This window comes from Gopherus flavomarginatus, chromosome 2 (genome assembly GCF_025201925.1).
Source record: "Gopherus flavomarginatus isolate rGopFla2 chromosome 2, rGopFla2.mat.asm, whole genome shotgun sequence".
NCBI classification, from domain to species: Eukaryota; Metazoa; Chordata; order Testudines; family Testudinidae; genus Gopherus; species Gopherus flavomarginatus.
In genome coordinates this window covers 43,704,029-43,730,858 of record NC_066618.1, presented here as the reverse complement: position 1 = coordinate 43,730,858, position 26,830 = coordinate 43,704,029, and the positions used below count along the sequence as shown (strand labels likewise).

Sequence of the window (26,830 nt, the reverse complement as noted above, 5' to 3'; positions counted from 1 at the left end):
TTCACCCTGGTCATAGCCTTGGTTGTTTTCACAACACTCATTTTGCTCTATGGACAAGACCCTCTGCTTGTCTGTGTAAGCAGTTTTTTGGGAGGGCCTTCTCCTGCCAGCTGTCTCTATGATAGAACACCTTTGAATACCCAGCATCAAAGGAGGAAAAATTATGGTGAGGGATAGCAAAACCTATATCTACTCTTCCCCTCAAAAAAGATTCATGGTATTTCTGATGTCCATAAACTGCAAACAAGATTTCAGCTTTTAAAATTTAATCCAAAAAATTGCACAGAGCTTGGTTATCTACCACAAGGATTAAGTACTGAGCCAACTCTACAGTGATTTGAACTTGTGGCAGCATAAGCAATATTGAATCCACTCCATGCAAACAAAGTTATGCTGAACTTTAGACAAAACTTTTCTGACAGTACAGTTCTTACATCATTGTAAGATGCACAACAAACCTCTCTCCTGAGAGGAGGCCCTACAGGAAGGTGTTTAAAAAGTAGTACTATATTATTCCCAGAAACTCTGTTCACCCCACCAGTCAAGCAATAGGTCACTTGAAAAAATTATGTACCGAAATATACAACCTTGTCATTGCTAGCACAGTTTCTAACAAAGTGCAGGCAGTGCCCCAAACAGAACTAGATTTTACTCCAAGAAATGTCTTTGTCCAAGGCATCACAAAGAAGTTGGCCATGTCCTCTGCATTAAAATCAAGTCCATAATGTTTACCAGACGTTTACAGCAGAAAAATGAACACTTTTTATTAGCTAGTTTGTGAAAATGACAAGGAATCCTCTTTAAAATGACCATCCTTGGGAGCAATGTTACTATGAACACCACCTAGGTTACCTGCATGTGGCCACAGGCTTGGGGAGTACCACTCCTGCAGTGTAAACTGCCTGAAAAATCCCTTCCAGGTTTACTCTTCTGGTTATTTCCCGAATCAGTACAGGTGCTACTCGTTTAGATCTCAATTTCTTGTGGACACAAAGAAAATTGATTTCTACCATTTTCTTCACACTAAAAGCAATTCAAACAACAAAACAGTTATAAAAAACTCACTAAAACATAGTATTGTCTTATTTATATAGTTTTATTTTCCATGTTAATACTAAATTTCAGGTTATACAAGGTAGCTTCTCAAAAACATAAATAATGCTCATTTTAAAGTCTTCAACAAAAGGATTCAATTATGTAACAAAGGACTCTGATAAATCATTGAGATTTCTTATCCAATGTTGGTATATGCTCTTTGTATTTTACATACGTTTAAGCATACAGATCCAAATTTTTTACCTGGCTGCCTTAAGTTGCATCCTCAAAGTATACAACAAATGTTAATATTCTGTAACTGCATCTGGCAAGATGACTAGGTTGGAGAATTTGCCTGGAATAGCCTTTAGATCTGTACCATGACCTGAATTGTGGCCTGGATTTAAGGGCCTGGGAAGCAATCAAAGCACGAGGAAAGAGATATCAAAAGGCTCCACAGCTCATATTCACTAATTAATTATTCCAGTGCTCCAACCCTACGGAGAGCGCCCTGGTAAGTCTAACTGACCGAACATACACTTTACACTTTCCAATAGGCCAGAAAACATCAAGCAGCTCACCACATCTTCTATTAATAGAATGTTTCTGAGGTGGACATTTGTTTGCCATTAGTTTTAACTGGGAACTTCCAAAAGCCTTGTGAAAAATTTCAGACCTGTGTAAGGTTTCTTCTCCCTCTACTGTCAATGAGGCCTAGCACTCAGCTCTTCAATCAGACAATCCCCACAACGAAAGACAGTTCAAGATACATCGTTTGTTTTTATTTATATTTATTTTTATCTATTTATATTTACCTGTCATAAATCCGAATGTGTGCAGGGATGGCGCTTATGAATCCTACCAATTTTTTGTTTGACGATACTCTAACTCCACAGTGCCACTGGGGTAGCCAGCCTGGAGGACGTAGTGCCCTAGAATCAGTGGCAGAAACCATTACAAATTAGTGCTCAAAAGAATGTGATCAAAACACCCTTCTTTGCAATCCAACACAGAAATTGCTACTCACCACATAAGAAACTCAGGTGAGTAGTCAAACCTAAACATGTTATCATCATCTTCTACGTAATTCTCATTTAATAATGTGTACAGTTCCTTTAGCTGAAAACACACATCAAAGAAGGAAGAATTTTATCTCACACATATCAGCCAGAATGTTTCATCAAAGACTGTGTGTACACATACATGATTCTACTTACAACTTCAGCATTGCTCAGGTCCAAAGTGTCCCACATAAAACCCTGTGGCAAAGAGTATGGCTCTAGGCGGACATTGTCCTTATCTGGTTCAATTGCACCATGAGAAGTTATAACTTCATCTGTTATAGAAAGAGAGGGGAAAAATTACATTACTAGCTAATTTGAAAATTAGTAAGTTTTGAAGTCACTTTACACAAGGTGTAATGTACAGTTATGAAATCAGAATCTGAAGCCTTTTAAAAATGTTAAAAATAAGCTTTTGTTTGCTTACATTATTTCCCTGTTTTACAACTCACTCAAGTCTGCTAATACTTCAGCAGAGCTATTGTACAGAGGCTCAGAGCTATTCTACTGCAGTTTATATCTTAACATTTCATAACAGAGCACAATTGAGTAGCAAATTATTAGCATGTATGTATCACTTAGTCAATTACTGAAAGCTATATCTGGGGAGGAGTTCTGCATTTCAGTAGTGAGATTCACAAGCTATGGTACTGATCTTGCAAACATTGACTTATATGAACTCAATGGCACTACTCACATGAATCAGTGTTTGCAGGATCAGGACATTTTATAGAATGGCTGCTGGTGAAATGAAAAAACTTTCATTTGGAAATTTAAAATTAAAATTGTGGTTACACTTATAGTTCTGGACTCACTACTGGGTAATCTTGTTTTTCTCCACAACTTCAGAAGCAGATAGACTGAAAATATAAACAAGATCCACTCTTCCTCTGTTGGATGGCTATTACACATCAGTCCACCAGCCCCAGAAGAGGCTTCCAAAGCTGAACAACATTAGGAAATATATTATAACATGTTAATCATGCTTGTACAAATTATTGATAGCGTGTCAGACTATTGCACTCTTAGTTCTCATTAATACATCTGAATGACCAGTAGGGTACGCTACGCAGCTTCTATTGCAGAAAGAGCTTCTGTCAGGAGATTGCCTAACAGTGGTAAGGCCAGAATCACCAGCAGCTCCATGAAGACTCTGGGTACAGAGAACCCTCCAGATACCATTGCTAGAAAATGATAGTCTTGATCCACTATGGTATACTACCTATAGGACTGCTGCTAGTAGTCTCGTCTTTGTACAAGGAGGGAAAACTTTCAAGTTTATGAACACAGATTCCTGCAACTATTTCTTGAAGCAGAAAGACTAATGCTTCCATCTGAAGTCATAATCTTCAACCCACTGAAGAAAGAGCTTCCTTCCCCGGCCCCCCTCACTCAACACCTCAGGAGGAAGCTGAAAAATGTAAAGGTGTAAGCCATTTCCACTTCTCACAAATCGGAAGTAGAGGTGATTCAGCCAGGCTGCTTAACAGAATATTCAAAGACCACTCAATTTCTACAAACCCTATTTCTATTAAGCAGCCCTTCAGAATCACTTCTAGATCCTGTTGGTAGTTGCCCAGACATTTTTTTCCTCATCCTCCTAGACTGGTGAGTGATAGGACCAGCAAGCTCTCATCTCTGAGCTGCTGCTGAAGGATGTTCAAGGTATGACCTCATTGACTGCTAACAACATACATTCCAGTGCCACATGTAGAGTGAAAGGACTACTAGTTTGAGGTGTTCTGAAAAGATGGCTAAAATTCCAAAAGCTGGATTTAGAGTCCCTCAGGCAATACTGTTGTGACATTATTTTGTTAAATTCTCAAGAATGCTGGAGAGCTTTACACAGAACGATACTTGGAGCACTTTGGAGATGAAGTCTATAGACTCGTCTACACTACAAAATTAAGTTGACCAAAGTTTGGTCGACAAAGAGCCACCACAGTAATTACTGTTTTTCATGTCCACACTAACTCCTTCTGTCGGCGATGCGTATCCTCACCAGCAGTGCTTCCACCAACTGAAGTGGGGCACTGACAGCTGGAGTCTCCCCACCACCATGGCTGACAGCCTGGAGTCCCGCTGCTGCCTCTTGGTGGGGGATGGAGAGGGGAGGAAGGAGAGCCCGATCCTGGCCCTCTCCTGGTGATGGATGGGGGCGAGAGGAGAGCCTGATCTCAGCTGCCTTCCGGTGAGGCACTGGGGGAAAGGAGGAGGGGAGAAGAGCCCAGGCCCAGCTGCCTTCCAGTGAGGCATGGGGGGTGGGGGAGAAGGCCTAGGTGGTGGCCAGGCTCAGGCTCTTCTGGGAGGCAGCTGAGATCAGGCTCACTAAGAGGCAGCAGCAGTAGTAGTCTGGGCTGTCACTCCCGTCCAGGGCTGACAGACAACGGGCGATATCGGTAATGCAGTGTCTACACAGAAACTGCATCACCCTAACATTGATCTAAGTTTGACACCTTTTGCAGAGGTGGAGTTATTAGGTCAACGTAGTGGGCAACTTACATCGGTGGGAGCACCATTATAGTGTAAACACCTACAGAGTTAGGTTAACGTAAGCTGCCTTATGTCAACCTAATTCTGTAGTGTAGACCAGGCCTATAACCAGCACCCTAAGTAAGCTATTGGGTTAACTTAAAAAGTGCAGTGAATTTTGTATTGTCACATGGATAACCATCAATAAAAAGAGTTCCTGGGCTTTTCTTCACCTTTCCCAATTCTCTCTGTAACTTCCTATTTTTGGAGTGCACAACTTGAGCAGACCATGAGAGCAGGTGTTTGGCCTGCCCAGGTGACTATTGGGGCCAAGAGGCTCAGAGGCCATTGGAGACTAATTCACGGCCTTATTTTCTTAACAGTAAAATTTTTGTTGCTCACAACCATCTAGAGCAGGGGTCCGCAACCTTTCAGAAGTGGTGTGCCGAGTCTTCATTCATTTACTCTAATTTAAGGTTTTGTGTGCCAGTAATACAAATAACGTTTTAAGAAGGTCTCTTTCTATAAGTCTATAAAGTATAACTAAAGTATTGTTGTATGTAAAGTAAATAAGGTTTTTAAAATGTTTAAGAAGCTTCATTTAAAATTAAATTAAAATGTAGAGCCCCCTGGACTGGTGGCCAGGACCCAGGAAGTGTTAGTACCACTGAAAATCAGCTCACGTGCCGCCTTCGGCATGCATGCCATATGTTGCCTACCCCTGATTTAGAGTTAAGCACCAGAAAGGAGAAGCTGAGCTTTAGGACGGGAAATAGTTTGTCAGCTTTGCTTTAGAGCAGTGTTTTTTGATGCTCCGCTAGTTAGATGTTTGTGACCACCACGAGTCCATGCGGAGTAGACTATTTTCTCCAGGGACTCAGATGTTATGATGCTTCATCCTGAGTGGATTTTTCTTAGTCTGAGAGCAACCAAATTCTTCAATCTCTATGAGTGTGTGGACCAGGTGAATTTAACACATCTATCTTACAGGAGTTAAAATGTCTTCCTAAGCAGTGTGATTCTGGGAGATTTTGCCCTTCATTAGGGATCAGGCACTTCTGGTATGCCAGAGGTGGCCCCAAAGAGGAGTGAGAATCCCAAAGGATGGTGATGTGGCTTCCTGACATTTCTAGTTTCTGTTGGATTAATTTTTCCTGGGTGCAGCAGCAGAGAGGAGACAGGTGCTTGGTTCCTTCTCCAGCTGTGAGGTGACTTCCCTGGATCGCAGTCTGTGATGAGTGATTCTAAAAACTCTTTTTGGGATGGAGACTCATTCAGTGTAAGAAGTCTAGAAAATTCTGTTTAGGTTTATGAGGGAGATTTTATCCCAAAGAAGAATACTTCCATACTTCCTAGGATCCAAGGCCTCCGAATTCAGACATGGTGCTAGATTAAAGATTCAAATATTTGAGTCCTTTTAGTCTTTGTACATTTTGGGTCAGTGCCTGTGAATTCCTACTGTGTGTTCCGTACACCACCTAGCTCATTCTGGGTGGTACTGTAATATAAGCGTGACACTGGGCCCACTGGTTTTACTATTCTGTGTCAACAACTTTTGTCAGGCTTGACATACTTACTACACCTAACACATGGTTGTCATGATATATGTAACAAAAGGTGGCCTGTAGTATATCACTGGAAAACGAAGAACTCACTGATCATTAATATACTTGCATGATGTCTTTACAGAGTGTGAACAAAGAGTTATAAACATGTGGTAGAATTATGTTCTTAAAACATTTTTGGCAAGCAATGAATAAGCCCAGTCTGCCCTAGACAAATGGATGTATACTTGCTTATCTAAACCGCCTGGTTGTCAGGCAGAAACAATGACGGTATATTTACATAAAAGGTAAACAAAGCCATCAAACTAGCAACTGGGGGAGATAGCCTTTTAACTATAAATATATTTGAGATTCAATTCTAAGAAGCAATTGAATCAGCTGATTGTATATAATATTACTGTATTATAAAAGTATATTGAGTAAGGTCTTTTGTGAAAGCCTATGACAAACTGGTGATTAATAGCATTGTGAAATGTACGCATTAGTACTATATCAGCAATTATGGGTACTCACTGACATTACACTTTAAAGTTGATGACTAAACACAGGGAGAAAAAGGTTTTCATGAAGACAGGAGGGAAGGCAGCTATCTACCTGTCTCCAGTGTAAATTAAGCAGTGTGGAATTAAAACAATGGAAGCCCATTTACATATGAATTAGCAGGAGAATAGAGACCGCACCCCCAGGAAGCATTCCTGCCTCTTGAAGGAGGGTCAATGAACATTGGGAAGATAGCATGGCATCTACACGCCAGCAGGAGAGAGAAGTTTTGTCTAGGCTTACTTTTCACAGAATAAATTTCAAAGGTTTACTGGACTAAAAAAAGAAAGGGGAGAGAATCCCATAGTTGTCCATCACTTGGGGGATTCAGGGGGCTGGAGCTCTTGAAATCACAGAACGTTGGATCCTTCAACCAAGGATGTTGAAGTCTCTGGGAATTGAATATAGGAGAGAAACCTGCTTAGACAAAGATTATAACTTGCTGACATTAAATACATCTTAGAAAGGTATTTTTACTTTTGTTTGCTTGTAACCTTTTCTGTCTTTACTACTTATTCTTGGTATCACTTAATCCTACATCCTTTTATTAAATAAACTTGTTTCAGCTTTATTATAAATCAATTCAGTGCTGTGATTGAACTAAGAATGTTTGTCAAACCCCAGTCAAATGAATATGCTGCTGTTACTGTCTCCTTAAAGGAGTAGGAAACATAATTTCTGTGAATTTTCCATGAGAAGGATGGATACTGCAGGGAGACATCTCTGGCAAGCTAAGGAGATGGGGTTCACTGTTGGTTTACCTGCAAGGCAAGGTTTGGACTGGCAGAGTCACGAGGAGTTTACTTGCAAGGAAGACAAGCTGGTATGTCAGGGCAGTTGTCATACAGCTTAGCAGTAACAAAACTCTTACTTGCAGAGGTTGGGGGGGTGCTTAACAATAAAAAACCGTTACCCACCTTTTCATAACTGTTGCTCCTCAAGATGCCTTGCTTATGTCCATTCCATTCTAGCAATGTGCGCGCCCACCTGCGCGGTCATTGGAGATTTTTGCCTTAGCAATATCCACAGGCCCAGTTGTGGTGCCCCCTCGAGTGCCACACTCATGCCTTGGTATATCAGGCACCGCCAGCCCTACGTCCTCTCAGTTCCTTCTTGCCGTCAACTTCGACAGAGGGGCAGGAGGGTGGGGAATGGAATGGACTTGAGCAACACATCTCGAAGAACAACAGTGCTTTAAAGCTCTAGTGTAGTCAGGCTCTGAGCTAATTCCGTTGTGGAGGTGGATTACCAGGAGCACTGTGAGAGCTCTCTCCCAGCGCTCGCATGCGACCACACCCGCATTTCAAATCACTGTTGTGGGAGCATTCCCGTGGCAGCGCTTCGAAGTTTCCAGTGTAGGCATACCCTAAATTCTAACTACACTTAACAACTATTTACCACTAACTACAATAAACAAACTATTTACAAGACCCTAAGGCTCGAAGTGAGAAGAGACAAAACCTCTAGACCTTGCTATGCAAGGAAAGATGCTCCAACTAACCACTACAGGCAGTAAGAAGGAACTGAGAGGGCATAGGTCCTGTGGTGCCTGATATACTGACGCCTGAGCCTGGCACTGAAGGGGGTGGCACAGCTGGCCCTATGGATACCGCTAAGGCAATTATCTTCAACGACCATGCATATGGGCACACACACACCTAGAATGGAATCGACATGAGCAAGCACTCGAAGAACTCACAATTCTGGGAACCTCCGCCGATTGTCCAATTGGCAGACAGTTTTGGAGAAATTTGGGACTGGAAGGGTGTTGGGTTGACTCTGCAAAAAAGTAACTAGGTGGAAGAAGCCAGGGTGTGACTTGCATGCTCGTAAGGCTGGCTGGCAGCGTCAGGACTCAGACACAGAAGCATAGCATTTAAGGTATGCAGAAGCATAGCATTTAAGGGCAGGCAGTGATACAAACCCTTACTGGTAGGGGTTGAACCCCAAATGTTACAACAGGTAGTAATTTTAAGAGAGTTCTTCTGCATCATGCCCTTCAGAAAGAGAAAAGGATCAAAATAACAAGGCTATTGAAATAATTAACTATTGGGAGAGAGGGAGAACAGTGTGCGAGGAGAACTCATTTAACCTGTGGCATAGAGGTTAGGCGTCCAGCCAGGACTGGTGACATTAACTTACTGCACTATCTGACTTGAGAGTGCTGAGGCGGTGCAGTTCAATCCCTCAAGAGTGCTGGAATAGGGAACCAGGCTCATGAACAGGAAAATGGTCAGTGGAAACCACTGCTGAAAGAGGCGGTAGGGACTGCTTCATTTGCAAGGTCCTCAAGCTTCCCTGGCACTGAAGAGTTCCTGGAATTACCAGTAATGTCTTACAGGAGACTAATGAAATAGGGCTTTCTTCCAAGGGTGGAGGAGTCAGCAACTGCACTCACCCATAGCAGTAATGAGTGGGGTTGGTTGGAGATGGGCAACAGCTGTGCAGAAGACAGACACTGAATCAGTTTAAAGAAGTCTTCAAACTGCCTCCAAAACTATGAGGAAGGAAAAACACTGTCGTATATAGGATGGACTACAGATAAGAATTGTATGCAGTGGAGGAAGCCGGTGAAAAAATAGGAACAAAATAGTTATGCATGGGAGAGATGTGTAATTAGCATCAATTTATGCAAAAACAGTGTATCCCATACCAGCATAGTGTGGGTCTTTGTTCCTCTCTGATGCCTGGCTCTTAACAGTTTAAAAGTCTACTGCTGCTACCAACTAATTAAGTTATTCCTTTCACTGAAGTGATAGAGACCTTTCTTCCCTGGAGTTCTCAAGTTCAAACCCCAGTTAGCCCAAGTGGGATCATTGCCATACCGTATTTCCTGTTTTCATATATGAAACTCATTCTGATATTTCATGACATACCTTTTTTTTCCTCCAAACCACCCACCTCAGTAGTTTATCAGTAATTTCAGATGGCTGCAAAGAGCAGAAGTGACTACTGAATCCTAACACATTTTGATAAAGAATATATCCAAGCAGTCCAACTTTATATCTGTACTACAGAATACACAGTAAAATTTCAACATATTCCTTTTAGCTACTGTTAGGGTCAATTTTATACATAGGCCCAGTTAAACTTACTAAGTTTGGGTACAGGTTGCGTATCCCAAAATTGGTATTTATGTTTGGTTGCTTCATCAATGTTCTTTGCTGGTCCCTGGCATGCAGAGAGCAGCTCCATAGCTCTCTGAATATCTTGCAGCTTCTGCATTGGAATGGCTGGATTCTGTACGGAGAGACAACAGGGGAGAGAGTCTTGTTTACTACATACACACTGAAAAAGTAGTGCACACACCATATTCATGTCACTTGCTTCAACAATATTTTGATAGCATTTTGTATATTTGCTCCCACCTTAAGTGAGGCACTGACAAGGAGCTCAGGCCCAACATGTAGGTTGTGTTGGGGGAAAAACAATTTTACAAACTTCCATTGTTTTAAAAGTAGTTTAATTATTTTTAAACATCCTCAAAATAGTTTGTTTACATTTAATAAAGAACTTACAGTGTTTGAAGCACAAGCACTGCAGCATTATGCTACTGTATGAGGACCACAATGTGAAGCTAACCACTCTTTTTTCCACCGCTCCATCTGAACAAAGTTGAAATGGTAAAACAGAGTAAACTGCTAAAAGCAAAGCTGACTTTTAAAATTCCCTCAGGTTTAACAATCTAATGTGTTATTAGTAATGCACATAAGACAGATAGATAGATACTGTAAAACATCACTTAAAAAGTCAGCACTATTCCATATTTCTGTTATGCTATACTGCTACATATTTCAATGTTTACTGAGGTTCTGTCAGATGTTCTTTTGATTAATTCTTGCTTTACTTTTCAGCAAACAGAAAATGCATGTGTTATAAGTCCATTCTGCCCAGTGCTACAGCTAATGTTGTTTTGCAGATGTTAGCAAAGCTTCAAAATGAAGGGAGCATTCAAGAGTAAAGATAAAATAAACTAAAATTCTAATTAAAGAGGAAAAAGAGACTTTTACAGAACCATCCTCCCACCCAGACAGCCTAAAAGCTAGGGCTAAACTTTCCTAACTTTGGTGGTTAGAACTAGGCATCTAAATCCTCATTTCAGAGATAAAGCTGAGCACCCACAGCTTCAATAAGAATTTTGCCCATGTAGTGTATACAGACAGCAAACCAATGAGAGGCACAGTGAGTTATAAATCTGAAGGGATATTTCTATTTTTGTTTTTCTTAAGAAAAGTACCTTCCTGGAGCAGATTTGGGAGTTCTGCCATCAAATTCAGGAGGGACAGGATTTCACCCCAGGTTTTCTCCAAGGCAAAAGCTACATTCTTTAGATTAGATTAGATTACATATATTATTTAAAGTGTTCTATCCCAACTGTTGAATATACAATCTCCCTGCTTCTCAGTTCCATATTAATTTGTCATCCTTTCATTATTTTACTTCCTTTCTAGGACTCATCTAGAGAAAAACACCACAAGCTACAACTAATATGGACAAACAGCACGCTTCAGTACCATCCATCTCAAAGGCAGATCTACTGCCTATAGTTTAAGAACTTTCAACTTCAAAAAAGCCTGCATGTCTTAACATTTAATATATATTTTTATCCTCTAAACATTATGCACTTTCTCTAGTTAACTAAAGTATTGCAAGATTTTCCTGTGAAAATAATACTATGAACATATTAATAAAACTGTTCTCTGGCCTGAAAGGTCAGTGCATTAACATTTATTTACTTATGGGCTTTGGGTCACCCAGTTATGTCAACACTGTTACAGCAAGAAAAAAAAACAAAAAAAACAAACAAGCCTATTTCTAGATCCAAATCATAGTGACATGGATCAGTGTTCTCAACTAAAGATCAATATATATAGTTCCCATTGGTCTAGTATGAAGGTTTCTAAGGAAGTAGAGAGATTTTTAATGCTTACCAGTACACGGACTAATCAAATATCAATTCTGATGTGTCAATATTAGTATTTTGGATTTATTTTATTTTAGAAGCGTAAGCAGTTCCACTCACCACTGTAGCACCCCTTTGGTATCAGAAAGTGGTAGTGTGTGCAGGGGAGGACCCCTCTTGACCACTTCTTTAGCCTTGCGATAGCCTCTCTCTGTACCTCTCCCATGACCTAGCTCTCTGGCCAGGTGATCTGTTAAGTTCAGTTCTTTCCCCTTATGGGGTAACAAAGTCCAACTACAGAATCTACACCATTATCCAAGCAAAAGATCTTCCTGCTCCTCTCAGGCTACAGTGACATTCCCTGTTCTTCACCCCTACTCCTGGGGACTACGGATTTCTTTCTCTGCTCCTTTGGCTGAGCACTGCCTCCCAGGTCTTTTTCCCTGGAAGCCCTTCTTCCTAGCAGGTTTGCCCTCTGCCTCCCTTTCTACACTAGCAGCTTCTTTCAGGGTCTTCCCTGCTTCTTACAAGCTCTATGTCAGGGCCTCTCACAGGAATCCAACCTGCTCCCTGTGGTTTTCTCCAGCCTGCCTTCACTAGGCCCTTCCCAAAGAGAGGGGGTTTCCTAGGCTCCTCTCTCCTGCGTTTCTTCTTTCACTGAGTTCTCAACCCTCTCTATGTAGTTCTCTCTAAGCCTTTCATAGCTTAGATCACTAATTGTAATTGAGCCACCAGATCAGTATAAGCTGGGGGTTAACTGCTAAAGTCACAGGCGAGGCTGAGCCCAACTCCCCTTGACAGGCTAGCCAGCCTGTTAATAGGGGATCATTATTCTATTTCTATGCCAATAATAAATGACCATTATAAATAAGGAATCTGTCCACATCATATAGAAGAGAAGGGGGAAAAGGCATATATCATTCTGACAATAACCCTGACTAGTCTATGGATGATGGTCCTTCTTCCCAAGAGAGAAAGGTTCTTCACTCCTTGCAACCGATTCAGAGATAGGTATGTGGTATGAAATTTGTTTCCAGTTCCTTTCTATTTCTCCAAATAAAGGAGGAAAATTTTCTGAAGAAACACACGTAAGCTGGAAAGCAATATCTGCTCTCTCAATTTAGAGCAAGTTCCTGCAGTTAAGAGGGACTGGCTAAACTCTCTGGAGGAATGGCACAAAGACTGAAAGAATAAAGCAAAATGTACAATTTTATGTGATCCAAGGGAAATTTATCTGATGTATAGAGGGAGCTGGTGGCCTTTTCTGCATAAAGTGAAGCTTTGTCAGTGCCTAAAATCCTCCCTTATGCCATAGGAGGAGTTGTGGAGGAGGTTTATTCTGTTACATGTGCAGATATGCTGAACAGATTAGGAACTAGTTGGAAAGATTAGGGAATCAGTGACATTTTGAAGCATATTGATATCACACTTCCTTTTGATCCTTAAATGACTTTTTTTGGTGAGACTGTTACTGGGGGCAGTTCATGCATTATCCAAAATTAGGGTGACCAGATAGCAAGTGTGAAAAATCGGGATGGGGTGGGGGTTAATAGGTGTCTATATAAGAAAAAAAAAAACAAATATTGGGACTGTCCCTATAAAATCAGGACATCTGGTCACACTATCCAAAATCCAAGTGGCCACCTGTCATTGATGGAATAAATGGGACAAAATTGGAAGAGGGCTACCATAAGGCAACTGTAACCATAAGTTCAATTATCTGACTATTCAATTTAAGGTGTTCCATCATTTAGAAAATGTCTCTCACTACTACTTACTATCTAGATAGTTGTTTAAATGCCATTATCCTCAAGTCTGACATTTTAAAAAACACAGAACACAGCTGTGGAAATGTCTGTGATTAGAACAAACATTGATAATACTTCAAGACAAACAGATTGTGGACAAAGACCATCCTGGACTAGAACATGGACAAGGCTTACTTGCAGCAAAGAGACTATGTCCAGTTTTGCTTGGCAAGTGAAGACAGAACAATGATGTGGGCTATGGAGTGGAATTACCAATACAGAATATACACACTGTACTTTACGTTTACACCTCAAAACAAGTATTTTTTTTTTTTGCCTTTGCTCACACATGTATTAGTTCTTTGTGGCTCTCCATTTGTCTATTTAGGGGGTGGGGGGAAGACTGCTTTTTGCCACTCTCCTTGTCTGTGTTCTATGACATTTCCTTCTGCTGCTTTGTTTCTTTGTGTTCGCACATACTGCAGGCTGCAAAATAAAAGACTACAAAGTTAATTTCACATTGTAGCCTGCAACAGACACAGAATACAAGGATAGACATGCTGTTTGTAGGCTAGAGAGACAAAATGCAAAGGTAAGATTTCAGAAAGCAAGGCAAGCTGTATAAGGACTGCTACATATATGCCTAGACAGCAAAAGCTGGAAAGTAAAAGGCCTCTCTTCAGTACAAAATTTCCCAGATGGCACCTTTTGTGATGACAATATTCTGTCAATGCAGAGAGTTTGAAAATCGAGTTTCATGCAAACACGCCCTTTCCTATATTTATTTGCGCCAATAGGATATAAAACAAGATATTTTCAATGTCACATCTACAGAATGAATTCATACTACAAATGAGAAACCAGAGCATTCAAAAATATTACAGACAAAGATATAACCCAATCATTAGCTGCATAGAGTTAGGAAAAAACTCACCCCAGAGGCATGTTATTGCTTAATTATTCAGTTATAGGGGTTTTAAACTTCCTATTCAACATTTTCATCAATGAGTTGGAAGTAAATGTAAAAATTACTGCTGATTAATACTCGTGGATGATGCATAGATTGGTGGAGTGGTAAATAATAACGAGGATAGGGCAGTTGTACCAAGTGCTCCAGTTTGCTCTGGAAATTGGACAAAACACATTATAAATTTTAATAGGAATTATTTTCAGGGAGTTCTATGGCTTTGTGTTACACAAGAGGTCAGACTACATGATCACAATGGTCTCTTCTGGCCTTGGAATTTATGAATATAGCCAAATGCAAAGTTATCCATCTAGGAAAAAGGAATGCAGGCCACACCTATAGAATGGGGAGGGGAAACTGTATTACAGAAAATTGTGACTCTGAAAAGGATTTAGAGATCACGGTGGACATGCAACTTAACACGAGCTTCCGGTGTGATGCTGTACAAAAAGGGCTAATGTAATCCTTAGGTCTATAAACAGGGAACTAGTAAATAGGGGTAGAGAGGTTATATTAACTCTGTTTACAGCACTGGTGAGACTGAGAATACAAAACTGCATATAGTTCTGGTGCCCATATTTTAAAAAGGAGGTTGAAAAATTGGAAAGGATGTAGAATTATGCTAGGGTCCGAGACTTGATGCTGCAGGTTTTTTGTTTTTTTGCAATGCAGACATACCCTAAGAGCCCCAAAGTCCCAGTGAAATAAAATATTGCCAGATCCACCACATATTTTACTTAGGCAAATCCCCAACTAAAACCAGTCAGAGCTTCACCTAAGTAGTTATGCAAGATCAGTTCAGAACTTAGAAACTTAAACCTCAATATCTACAGGACAGGAAAGAGTTTTCTGATTTTGGGGAAAACTGGCAGCAATGTCTTTGTACTGATTAGACCTATTCAGAATTGCTGCTAGTCCCACATAAATTATATTATTTGCTCTTAAAAGCTGTGGTCCACGCTGGTAGCTCAATAACCTTAGTTTGTCTGCAAGTCCCCCTTGGCTGTGGTTGTCTTTGTATTCACAAATACAAATGCCTAGGAGAACAGGATTCCTGTGAATTTCAACACTCTGTTTGCTCATGAGAACAGTGAAGGTAGGCATAGGGAGAGTCAATAGGGAAGTGCTTTATGGACACTTTAGATCACAGAAAAAAAATACAATGGGGTGGGAGAGAAGGTTATTTTGTTTTTACTAGTTTCATCCTGAAGTCTAATTATTAAATGTAGACTATGTTGCAGCCCTGTACAGTTCAAGAGGACATTTTAAAGTAGCATATTAAAATTGCAGCCATCCTTTAAACTTTTAAAGTTCACTGGAATATTTATAAATGTGTTTATAAAACAGGCAGAATGGAAGGAGAAATCTGAGTAACTACAGTTTATCCCCCTGCGATTATCGGACACCAACCATCTGACTCAATTACTTAGCCTAAACATTTTTCCAAGTCAGAAATGACAACAGTACCTTCCTGTAAATGAAAAAGCATGACAGTTCTAAGATAGTGGTACTTCTCAGATCCTGGAAATGGCCTTCAGCCTCATTACGTGCCTGAGATGAGTAGTTATATCATGACCACGTGCCTTGCTATGCACTATTCCCTACATAAAGAATGTACTGAATTTAAGAACCTGCATGTTCCGATATACAAAGCTTACTCACATTTATTTGCAGGCAGAAAATTTCAAATGCACCTATGGGAGTTAGGTAACCAACTTCTATAGGAAAACTAATGTGAGTTGGGCATCTAAATGTTGCCAGCCTCAGAATACAACATGTTACTACTGCCAATCATTACTGCTGGGAACCCACCTGCATCAAAAAGTTCAAAAGGTCAAATGTGTCAGTCAAAAGAGGAAAAAGTCATAGGAGACTGATAGTCTTGTATTCCTGTGGTCTCCTGACTGCTGAAGCTGCTTACACTGTTGTCCCATCCCCACATTCCCCTTCAGCCCCCACCCTCACCTAAACCCAACAGCACTCTCAGATGATCCTGTATGTTTATCTTAGAGGAAAGGCACACAATACCCATCTCAGCTAAAATACCTGCAAACTCCCTTAAGAGTGAAACAAATGCCAAAAGTCACAGTATAATTTATAAATCTCAAGAATCACAAATAAGGAGAAACACACATTTTTCCATGACTAGTAAAGAAAATTAATATTGCTCAGCACTTGACCAGCTTGACAGTCCAAAACAGCTCAGAAATCTAGCTAGAAAAGCTCCATTTACTTACTACTTTTGTGGACAGAAACAGAGCTGGTGAATGCAAAGGCAAGTGAAATGGGCACCTGTATGTTGAATCTGAAATTAAGGCCTCTTGTTTCCATCACTAGAGGTTTGGAAAGGGGCTTTTTATTAGCATATATATTTAAATAAAAATCAAATCTCACATGCTATTTACAACAAAAATGGCTACAAACATAGCGGAATTAGCAAGGCTTTGTCCCTGCGGTGACCATCATATCATTGGATGTTTTAGTGAGCATAAGTAAACAACATATGACAGAGATGTGCATATCGTACCTGTAGCATAATGTGACTCAGTTTACATTTGCCAGAGAAAGTATGAACACAAAACTGCAAGTGCTGAGCATCCCCAATACCCATGAATTTCAACAGAAGTTGAGGGCATTCATCAGCACTTTGCATGATCCATCCAGCTCTCTGGTGAATAGTGGGCAAATATAATTCTTGGCAGAAAGGCAATTATCCACTTTCCCTGGCCATCATACACAGAGCTTAACTGTGCTTGCTGCTGATACAAACCAATCTGTGAAACATGGTGCTACAGATTTGATGGAAATCTGGCTAGTCTGATTAGAGAGTTAGTTTCCCTAGAAAGTGTAACATGCCCCTATGTAACTTGAGGTCAAAGGCCAGCTACTTCCTGACATCCTAGAAGTGAGGCTGTCAAGATTAGCGAATTTACAGAATCTTTATTTTATAGTTTAACTAATGAATTCTGATCCATTGGCTATAGCGTCAATGACAGGTCATAATACCTGGTTTTGAATCAGATTACACACCCTACCACCATATCATTTGATTATAAAGTGTTAAATCTCTCAGTTAATTCTGTGATATTTGTTTCCCCATTTGAGGTGGAGAGCAATTTTTACTTAGTTGACATTTTAAAAATATTTTGTATGCACTAAAATGTACTTAAAATAGTTTTAAAGGAAGATGCTCCTGGAAGAGTCAACTGAATTAGAAAATATAAAGCATTTTCATACCATGTTTTGAGGACTTAAATAACTCAGACACAGGTTAGGGGTTTGTTACAGGAATGGGTGGGTGAGATTCTGTGGCCTGTGTTGTGCAGGAGGTCAGACTAGATGACCATAAATGTCCTTTCTGACTTTAAGTCTATGAATCTATTAAACCCTGCTTGGAGTAGCTGAAAAATTAACTGCTGGCTAGACTTACCAAAACAGGAGAATTAATGATTGGCTACAGATTCTCCTTCTTGAGGGAAAAAAGTCTGTATATTAATTTGGATTAACAAAGTATTATTGTAATTCATCAAAAAGGAATTTAAAACTTTACGTATATTAAAATACACAGTTCAAAATATAATAATAAGGAACTGCATCTTTACTTCAGAAAGGTACTAAAAATTCTAACATCTTTTTAGCTGACCTTACTATAAGCAATTAACTTCAAATCTGTTTACTCTGTATTATATTGCAGACCCATGCCAATCAGCCCATTCTTTAAAGAAAATCAAAATTAAACAGCATGAGGAGTCTAAAAAGTGATCACTCTTGATGATACTGTATGTTCTTGCTACACATTTTAAAATGCAAAACCTAATACAAAAGCAGCACATGCATAACACTGAAGGGGACACTGAAAAAGCCCTAGATCAGGGGTTCGCAAACTTCATTGCACCGCGACCCCCTTCTAACAACAAAAATTACTACATGACCCTGGGTGGGAGGGGGGGACTGAAGCCTGAGCCCAAGGGCTTGAGTCCCAGGGGGTGGGCTTTGTCCTGGGCCAGGGGGCTTGTGCTTCAGCTTGGCCCCAGGTTTCAGCTCTGGGCTCTAGAAAATCTAAGATGGCCCTGACAACCCCATTAAAATGGTGTTGGGACCCACTTTGGGGTCCCAACCCAGAGTTTGAGAACCGCTGCCCTAGAGTGGACAATACATAATGTATCAGCATGCCAGCAAGAGAAAACACAATTTTTCCCCTGAAATAAACAGATTACACTATTACACTTGTCAAATCTTATGGGGGACTAAGGCATGAGGATGAGTTTCTCTGCATTAATCAGATGAGACAACCTCCCCTCTCAGGCACAATCAATGGTCTGTGAACTTTCACGTGATGGTGCTATGAAGCTCACTTCTCAGGGTAAGGTTTCTAAGTTGTATCACTTGGAATTCTTGATTGAAGCATTAATGATTTGGAGGTTGGCGTGGTCTGCACCCTCAGCAAGTGTGAGATGACACTAAACTGGGAGGAGTGGTAGATATGCATGAAGGTAGGGACAGGATACAGAGGGACCTAGAGAAATTAGAGGATTGGGCCAAAAGAAATCTGATGAGGTTCAACAAGGATAAGTGCAGAGTCCTGCACTTAGGATGGAAGAATCTCATGCACTGTTACAGACTAGTGACGGAGTGGCTAGGCAGCAGTTCTGCAGAAAGGGACCTAGGGGTTACAGTGGATGAGAAACTGGATATAAGTTAACAGTGTGCCCTTGTTGCCAAGAAGGCTAGTGGCATTTTGGGCTGTACAAGTAGGGGCATTGCCAGCAGATCGAAGGATGTAATCATTCCCCTCTATTCGGCATTGGTGAGGCCTCATCTGGACTACTGAATCCAGTTTTGGGCCCCATCCTACAAGAAAGATGCAGTAAAACTGGAGAGAATCCAGTGGAGGGCAACAAAAATTATGAGGGGGCTGGAGCACATGACTTATGAGGAGAGGCTGATGGAACTGGGATTGTTTAGTCTGCAGAAGAGAAGAATGAGGGGGAATTTGATAGCTGCTTTCAACTACCTGAAAGGGGGCTCCAAAGACATGGGTGGCTCCAGGCACCCGCGCAACAAGCGGTGTCTGGGGTGGCAATCCGTGGGAGGCAGCAATCAGGCAGCCTTCGGCGACGTCTCTGTGGGAGGTCCGCCTGTCACGTGGTTCAGTGGCAATTTGGCGGCAGGTACGCCAAAGGTGCGGGACCAACAGATCCCCTGCAGAACCACTGCCGAATCCGTGTGACCGGTGGGCCTACCGCAGAAACACTGCTGAAGGCTGCCTGACTGCCGTGCTTGGGGCTGCAAAAAACATACAGCCGCCCCTGTCCAAAGAGGATGGATCTAGACTGTTCTCTGTGGTAGCAGAGGACAGAACAAGGAGTAATGGTCTCAGTTTGCAGTGGGGGAGGTTCAGGTTGGATACTAGGAAAAACTTTTTCACTAGGAGGGAGGTGAAGTACTGGAATGGGTTACCTGGGGAGGTGGTGGAATCTCCTTCCTTGGAGGTTAAGGTCAGGCTTGACAAAGCCCCAGCTGGGATGATTTAGTTTGGGATGGGTCCTACTTTGAGCAGAGGGTTGGACTAGATGACCTCCTGAGGTCCCTTCCAACCCTGATATTCTAGGATTCTCTGATTCTAAGCTAAATATTTTTAAAAGTCATGTTTTCCCCTGTTTACTTAGAATAAGGTGGACAAAGCATGGTCCATAGCCCAGAGGTGCCTCACAGCCAACATCATATTTAACACAGAGCCTGTGGAGGATACATATCCCATTGTGTGATGGGACATTCCGATTTGAAGCAGAGGCCTTTCAAGTAAAAATGGACTACCGCATCAGAGGTGGATTAAGATGTATTGGGGCCCTGGGCACAGAGAACATTTGGTCCCCCATACCCTGGGGGCCCAGGGGTGTCATGCCTGCCCACTTTTTAACATGGGATAGTAGCCTCGGGCAGGTGCAGCAGCAGCATAGGTGCAGTTTGAGGAGGGCAGGATGGCATTGCCCCCCCCCCCCCACAACCTGCAAGTCTCAGGCCAGAGGTGACAGGAAGAGCGGTACTGCACTTGATTACTGCCTTGGGCTCAAAGCCCAGGTGGCAACAGGGGCAACCTGCCACCGGGAGCAGGAAGGACCCAACAAGGGCAGCCTGGCATTGGGAAGGGAAGGAGCAGGAGGCCAGACCAGAGTCCCTTCCTCTGGGTCCCACCGGCAGCAGAGTGCCCCAGAGGGTGAGGACACAGGCTAGGAGCTGCTTTTGGGTACTCTGGGCCCCGCTCAGAGCAGACAGAGTGTCCGGGGCTACCCCTACAGTGGCCCAGGCTCCCTGGAAGGCTCCTACCACTGTCCAGCTCTGGCTTCCGGCCTGGCCAGGGATGGTGCCCTGGGGGAAGAGGAGGAACAGGAGGCAGGGCCACAGTTACGGCTCTGCTGGCCCCCCCACTTCTACCCAAGTTACGGACTCCTGCAGGAGGCCCCCAAATCGGCTCCTGGGCACAGATCTGGATGGACCTGGAGTCTCCCCAGCCTGAATCTCAGTACTAAAGAGGACAGCTGCAACTGGCTCCATTTTATGCCAATTTGGTGTGGACTTCAAGGCAACAGGCTGCCTGTTTCTCCAGCTGAGGCTTGCATTATCAAAGTGTAGATGCCCATGACACAGAATTTTCCTCAGATGCATTGTATGGTATTTTCCCTCAAAAATAAAATCACAGAACTGGAAGCTCGAGAGGTCATCTAATCCAGTCCCCTGCACTCATGGCAGGACTAAGTATTATCTAGACCATCCCTGACAGGTGTTTGTCTGACCTGCTCTTAAAAATCCCCAATGACAGAGATTCCACAACCTCTTCAGCAGCAGCTGAAGACAGATCCAATTCAAAGTGCAGCAGTCAGCACAGACTTGCCTCCCTGCTACTAAAATCCCTTACCAGATGGCACTGTACTGGTTCAAGAAATTGGATATAAATCAGGACAAGTTAGAATGAGGCTAAACTAGAGGCAATTTATCGAACACAAAATATGCTACAAAAACATTACAAGTGCAGATTAAAATTCTTTGCTACAAGGCCACCATCAACCTGAATGTTAACCAATTGAAAAAGCTGTCACCTCCTCCCTTTTCAGAACACATCTCCCAGGTAATCACCAGCATATCAGAGGCAGCTTTTTAAAGGCCGCCAACTACTGTACATACTTACCTTCTCACAGAGTTCCTTGTCTTTTCATTTCTAATCATGGCAATAATCCAAACTACCCATGCTCGATTCAAATGAGTGTTAAGGCAGCACTACCCACTTTCACAGAAAACCACAGAAGTTAAAATAAAACAAGGCTCTCACTTTTGAAGGTTGTTGAATTTTAATCTCCTGGGAGTCGGATGCAGAATCTGATTTGGTGCCACCAGAGTTTGGTTTCTCCTTTTTTCTCTTCTGTTTCTTTTTCTTCTTTTTAGCTCCCAAATCCCCTCCAGGACTTCTGTCATGAAATTCAGAGAAGGTGAAATGAGAAAAACCAATACAAAGCTTGAAGTACATGAAAATTAAATTTAGAAAACCACTACTCCTACATATGAAAACTAACAACAGTCAAACATTACACTAAGGGGAAAAAAAATCAGGACAAACAGAGGAGTAAATTGCAGAAAAGTTCTCTATGTTAACTTGATCATTTGCTTTCCATTCAGTTCCCTAATTTACAGGGCATTTGGGCACCATATAACAGTCAATGCCATCCCCTAGGCCTTTATATAGCAGAAACATGAAGTGTTTCTTCAAGGGAAGACATGGATTTCATTCTTCCTGAGGTATGCAGTCACCATGACCATACATTTGGTAAAAATACTCGAAATTCCCCTCTGGAGGTTTCAGGGCAACTGGTCCACAAACTAAGACATAGCTGTCCAATGTAAAAAGTCATTCTTGGACAAGAATGCTTGCTAGTTCGCAATCCGCATTTCCAGAGATGGAGGAGGTGTAAATCCTTCTGCCCATTAAATCAATCCTTTTGGAATCCTTGTGCTTAGGAGTGGACTTAAACCTGCTCTGACAGGCCCTATTGTTCACTGCAGTTGCAAGTAGGGAATCTGGGACTGGATGGGAGTAAAAGCTCTCAAATCTCTGCACTAAGATGAAATGGTGTTTCTCCATGCCCTTCACAGTACACGGTACCAAAGACTGCATACTCCAGAGGATTTTTGCAGCTCTGGAAGTGCATCGTAGATAGGGAGAGCCAGGGCCGGATTAACTTTTTGTGGGCCTGGCGTCAAATATATTTGTGGGCCCCCCTGGGGAATGAAGGGGCCAGGGGCAAGAGCACAGTGGGCAGGGTGGATTTGATTTAAATCACTAGTCAGGAAGACTTGATTTAATCATGAATTTCTACAGAAAAGTGCATTCTTGTGAAGAATATGTATTAACGTTATAACAACCAACAACTCAGAGAGAGATGTAGGTTTCATTTTTAGAAGGTACACACTAGACGTTTTTAAACAGTGATTTATTTTCAAAACTTTTCAGATGAGTTTTACAGCTATATCAGAAAATGAATGATTGTTTGGTTATTTCATTTACCAAAGATAATTGAAGCAGATATTTATGAAGTCATTGGGAGGTGAACTATCTCCAATTCAACAGGTTAATCATTAATATTTGGAGGATTTTCTTGCCAGGCTGTATTAGGAGGAGAACATCACCAGACAGACATTCAAATTGTTTTATTTAACTAACAACAATGTTAAGTTTAAGTATTCTGGATTTTTTTCTTCAACAGTAAACATAATATTTTAACAAAAAAGCGTACGTCCCTCGCGTCTCACACTTATCTCCAGACTTCTTCTCCTTGTCCAGATCTGTTCCGCCCCCAACAATCTTCTGTTTCTTGAACTTTTTGAAACTTTGCACTTATTTAGAGAGAGGTAAGGAATTGACTCTGTGTACAGAAATTTGCAGAGGGACAATAGAGTTGAGGTCTGTTACTTCTCACCACTATATATTATTTATTTATTTATTTAAAAACATTTTTGCTGTTAACAAGCATGTGACCTCTGGAGACACAAATCCACAGTTTGAGAACTGCAAAAATAAGCAACTCTGATGGTATCTTCTAGACTGAGCACTGAGCCCCACTGGGTAGATAGAAAGATTAACCTAAATAATCTATACAGACGCCCCTGGGTCCCTAATCCATGAACTATTGGAACTCATTTACAAAACTTTTCTTAAACATTACATAAATATATTTTCTCATACTATAGAATTAGAATATATAATCCCTATTCCATGATGAGATATAATGTATCTTAATTAAAACTATCTTTAGATAGGTTTTTTCCTCAAAAATCAGATTTAAATTTAAAAAAAATCTGTTTGTTTTTTTTTTGAAGTCATTGATTTTTATCCACCCTGACAGCAGAGCACGGGGGTGGGGGGGGAGGAGGAGGACTGGTCCCAGCTGGAGTGAGGCAGGGGCCAGGGGCAAGATGAGCACAGTGGGGCATTGGGGGAGGATTAGTCCCTACTGACTGGAGCAAGGCAGGGGTTGGGGGTAAATTGCAAGTGCAGCAGGAGTGGGGAGGGGATAAAATAGCATCCCCCCTGCCCCTGCCGACATAGAGTGGGTACCTACCTTCTCCCTGGTTCTAGCCCATGCTCTTCATCTCTCTCTGCACTGAGCTGAGGGTGGGGTGCACTGAGCACAGGGCTGGGGGTGCAGGTTCTGGGAAGGAGTTAGGGTGCAGGAGCAGATTGGGGGTTGGTACTTGTGGCAGCTCCCATTTGGTTTGAAGGGTGCATATGGGAATGTGTGTGTGTGGGGGGGAGAGTGCAGGAGTTCCTGTTTAGTGCTCAAGTTATGGGTGGGGATGTGTGAGGGAGTTCAGGAGTCAGGGCATGGGCTGTGAGGGGGCTGGGTGTGTGTGAGGGGGATTCAGGAGTCAGGGCATGGAGGGCTTGGTATGTGGGGGTGCAGGAATCAGGGCAGGGGTCTGAGTGTGTGTGAGGAGGGTGCAGGAGTCAGGGCAGAGAGCTGGGGGTGTGCGATGGGGTTATGGAGGTGCTCCCAGCCCCCTGCCCTGAGCAGCTCATGGCAGGGGGCTGGAATGGGAATGCCCTGATCCCACCCCCTTCCCCAAGGCCCCACCCCGCCTCTTCTCCACCTCCTCCTCTGAGTGACAAGCACGCTATGGCTATGCTCCTCCCCCTCCCTCGCACCGGCAAACTGATCGGCAGCAGGGTGAGGGAGGAAGAGGGGGAGGGGCGGGAATGCAGCACGCTGGGGGAAGAACTTGGCTGATGGTGGAGCCTGCCCTGCTGCAGCAGGACCGAGCCCCAGGAGCCGGCAACACCAAGCTTCTTCTCCTGCAGGAGAGAGTGCGGGGGGAGCGGAGAAGAGTGGCCAGACCAGGGCCCCTTTGGAGCATGGGCCCGGTGCCATGGTAAATCCAGTACTGGGTAGAGCTATTCTCACAGGAGCAGAAGGCTGCAGGATATCCACTAATTTATGGGTGTCCTCCTGCAGGAATTCTTCTTAAATGGCCAGGGTGGCAGACAAGTACCACAAAAGGTAGGCCTGATAGGCCTTGAAATCTTCTGGTATTGGAGAAGAAGAGGAGCCAGGCTGAATCATCTGGGGATGAAGAGGAGGTGGCAAACGGGCTCCCATTTCAGGACCTGTGGAGCTGGAAATGGTGGCTCCATATAGGGAAGGCTTACTGGTGCCTGAACCTGTGGTGGATCCACAGTTCCCACCACCGATCTGCCAGGCAACCTTGTCTTAGAGCAATCCGCGAAGCACGACCTCCACAACCCAGGAGTGTCCTATGGATTCCACACAGACCACTGATAAGGACAGGGCATTGGTGGTCAGTAGTTGCCTCATCCTGACTGTGAGATGAGTGCCAATCCCAGTGCCCATAGTGCTCCATAAATGGTCCCTAAAGTGAGTCGGGTGATGAAGAATGGGAAGAGAAAGATCCCGACCTCAATGCCGAGGAGCCTCAGGTTTTCGGGCACAAAGGCGGATTCAGTCCTGAGAGAGCAAATATCTGGTCTGACTCATCCATCACCCAGAATGCGACAGTGACCAGCACCGATGATGGAAACACTACTGTTGGCACCAAATATGCCAGTGCCAGAAGTGCTGTCAACCCCAAAGTCAGTGGCAGTACCGAAGCAGATGATGGTGCCCAAGTGGAGAGCGGTGAGAGCTGCTGTTATGCACTCGTGCCAAGGCATTTCCCAGTGCCAAGGAGGTCCCTTATACCAAGTCTGGTACCGGCCCTTCCGCCACAGACTGTGGAAGGGAACATTGAGGTGCAGTGCCAGCAGACCCAAGGGTTTAGAGCCTGTCCAGCCAACTGGGTTATAAGCAATGCAGACCTGAAAAAGTCCTGAGCCAAGGGAGAGGTCAGGATGGAAAGGCAGAGGAGGTCTGTAACTGCCTGGTACACTGCCAATGTGGAAAGAGTCAGTGTCAGCATCACTCTTGTCAGTACTAGACTCAATAGATCCCCCAGAGCCAGAACTGGAGTAGATGGCACAGGGTCTCTACCTCCCTACTCGGTACTAGGCACATTCTGAGAACTGGCACTAGCCTCAGGCTGGTCCATGCTCTTCCTGGGGGAGTTGGAAGAGTCTCCACGAGACCTGGAGCAGTCTCAAATGGTCTTATGCAACCTTTTCCTCAGCGCATTCAACAGGGAACATGCCTCTTTGGAGAGGCACCTGCTCCAGAATGCAAAGTCGCACCACCCCCAGAACCTGAGGATGACCTCTGATCCAACGAGGGCCTCATGCCAAAGCAGGCTGCGTAGCCTGTTTGAGCAGGTGCTGCTTTGGGTGACGCTCCCGAGCCACCTGAGTCCACTTCATTAACAATCTTCAGATCACACACCACTCCTTGATGTGGGCCCTCGCCAAGCACAGCAAGCAGTGTGTGTGGGGATTGTTGCTGGAGATTGCTCCCCCACATGACATCAAACGTATCAATCCCAGTGAGGGCTTCACAGGGAAATACTTAACTAAGTGCAACTAACACTACCCTAACTAACACTAAGGGTACTACTAACTGTAAACAACTAGAAGAAAGACACTAAAATAGTGAGAGGTTGTGAAGTTAACGCCACACAGAGCTCTGACTCCAGCCACAGGTGGAAAGAAGGAACTGAGGAGGGTCAGGACAGCACCACCGCCTCATATAGCCAGGGGAGAGGCTATGGCCACAAGGTGCGAATGCTGCCCTCTACGGGTACTCCTAGGCAAAATTCTCCATCTCCAGTGCCCTGGCCATACACACACCTACGTGTAATACACAGCTGCATCTACTCAAAGATGAAGCAGGAGTTTGAGCTGCATAAGTGAGGAACAGAGGGAATTTTTAGTTCTTGAATCATGTTTATAACCTGCACTAGCCTAAACAGTTAAAAGATATACTTGCTTTAAAAAAAAATCACACTTAAAATTACTTAGTAGGCCTGGGTGCTATATGTATGTGTACACTATAATGAAAGAACAGTCATAAAGGTCCACATAGAGGTTATAGCTATGAGTCAGTTGA

General features: G+C 42.9%; 2 protein-coding genes across 5 annotated transcripts in view; one reads left to right on the top strand and one right to left on the bottom strand.

Annotated features, from left to right (window-relative positions):
- RPP38 (ribonuclease P/MRP subunit p38) overlaps positions 1–11,384 on the top strand; it is a 34,540-nt gene extending 23,156 nt beyond the window's left edge. The window contains exon 4 of the mRNA XM_050939668.1: positions 11,125–11,384. Within this exon, the coding sequence (XP_050795625.1) occupies positions 11,125–11,135 (11 nt within the window). The 3' untranslated portion in view covers positions 11,136–11,384. The remainder of the gene's footprint in view (positions 1–11,124) is intronic.
- The window catches only part of NMT2 (N-myristoyltransferase 2), a 50,923-nt gene that overhangs the window by 15,172 nt on the left and 8,921 nt on the right, over positions 1–26,830 (bottom strand). For 2 of the 4 annotated variants that reach the window (XM_050939582.1, XM_050939581.1), the window contains exons 2-7: positions 21,619–21,754; positions 9,769–9,913; positions 2,253–2,371; positions 2,063–2,154; positions 1,851–1,967; positions 853–1,023 (exon numbers count right to left, since the gene is read on the bottom strand). In XM_050939582.1, coding sequence (XP_050795539.1) covers positions 853–1,023; positions 1,851–1,967; positions 2,063–2,154; positions 2,253–2,371; positions 9,769–9,913; positions 21,619–21,754 — 780 coding nt within the window. The remainder of the gene's footprint in view (positions 1–852; positions 1,024–1,850; positions 1,968–2,062; positions 2,155–2,252; positions 2,372–9,768; positions 9,914–21,618; positions 21,755–26,830) is intronic. The other 2 variants (XM_050939583.1, XM_050939584.1) reach the window with 2 other exon arrangements.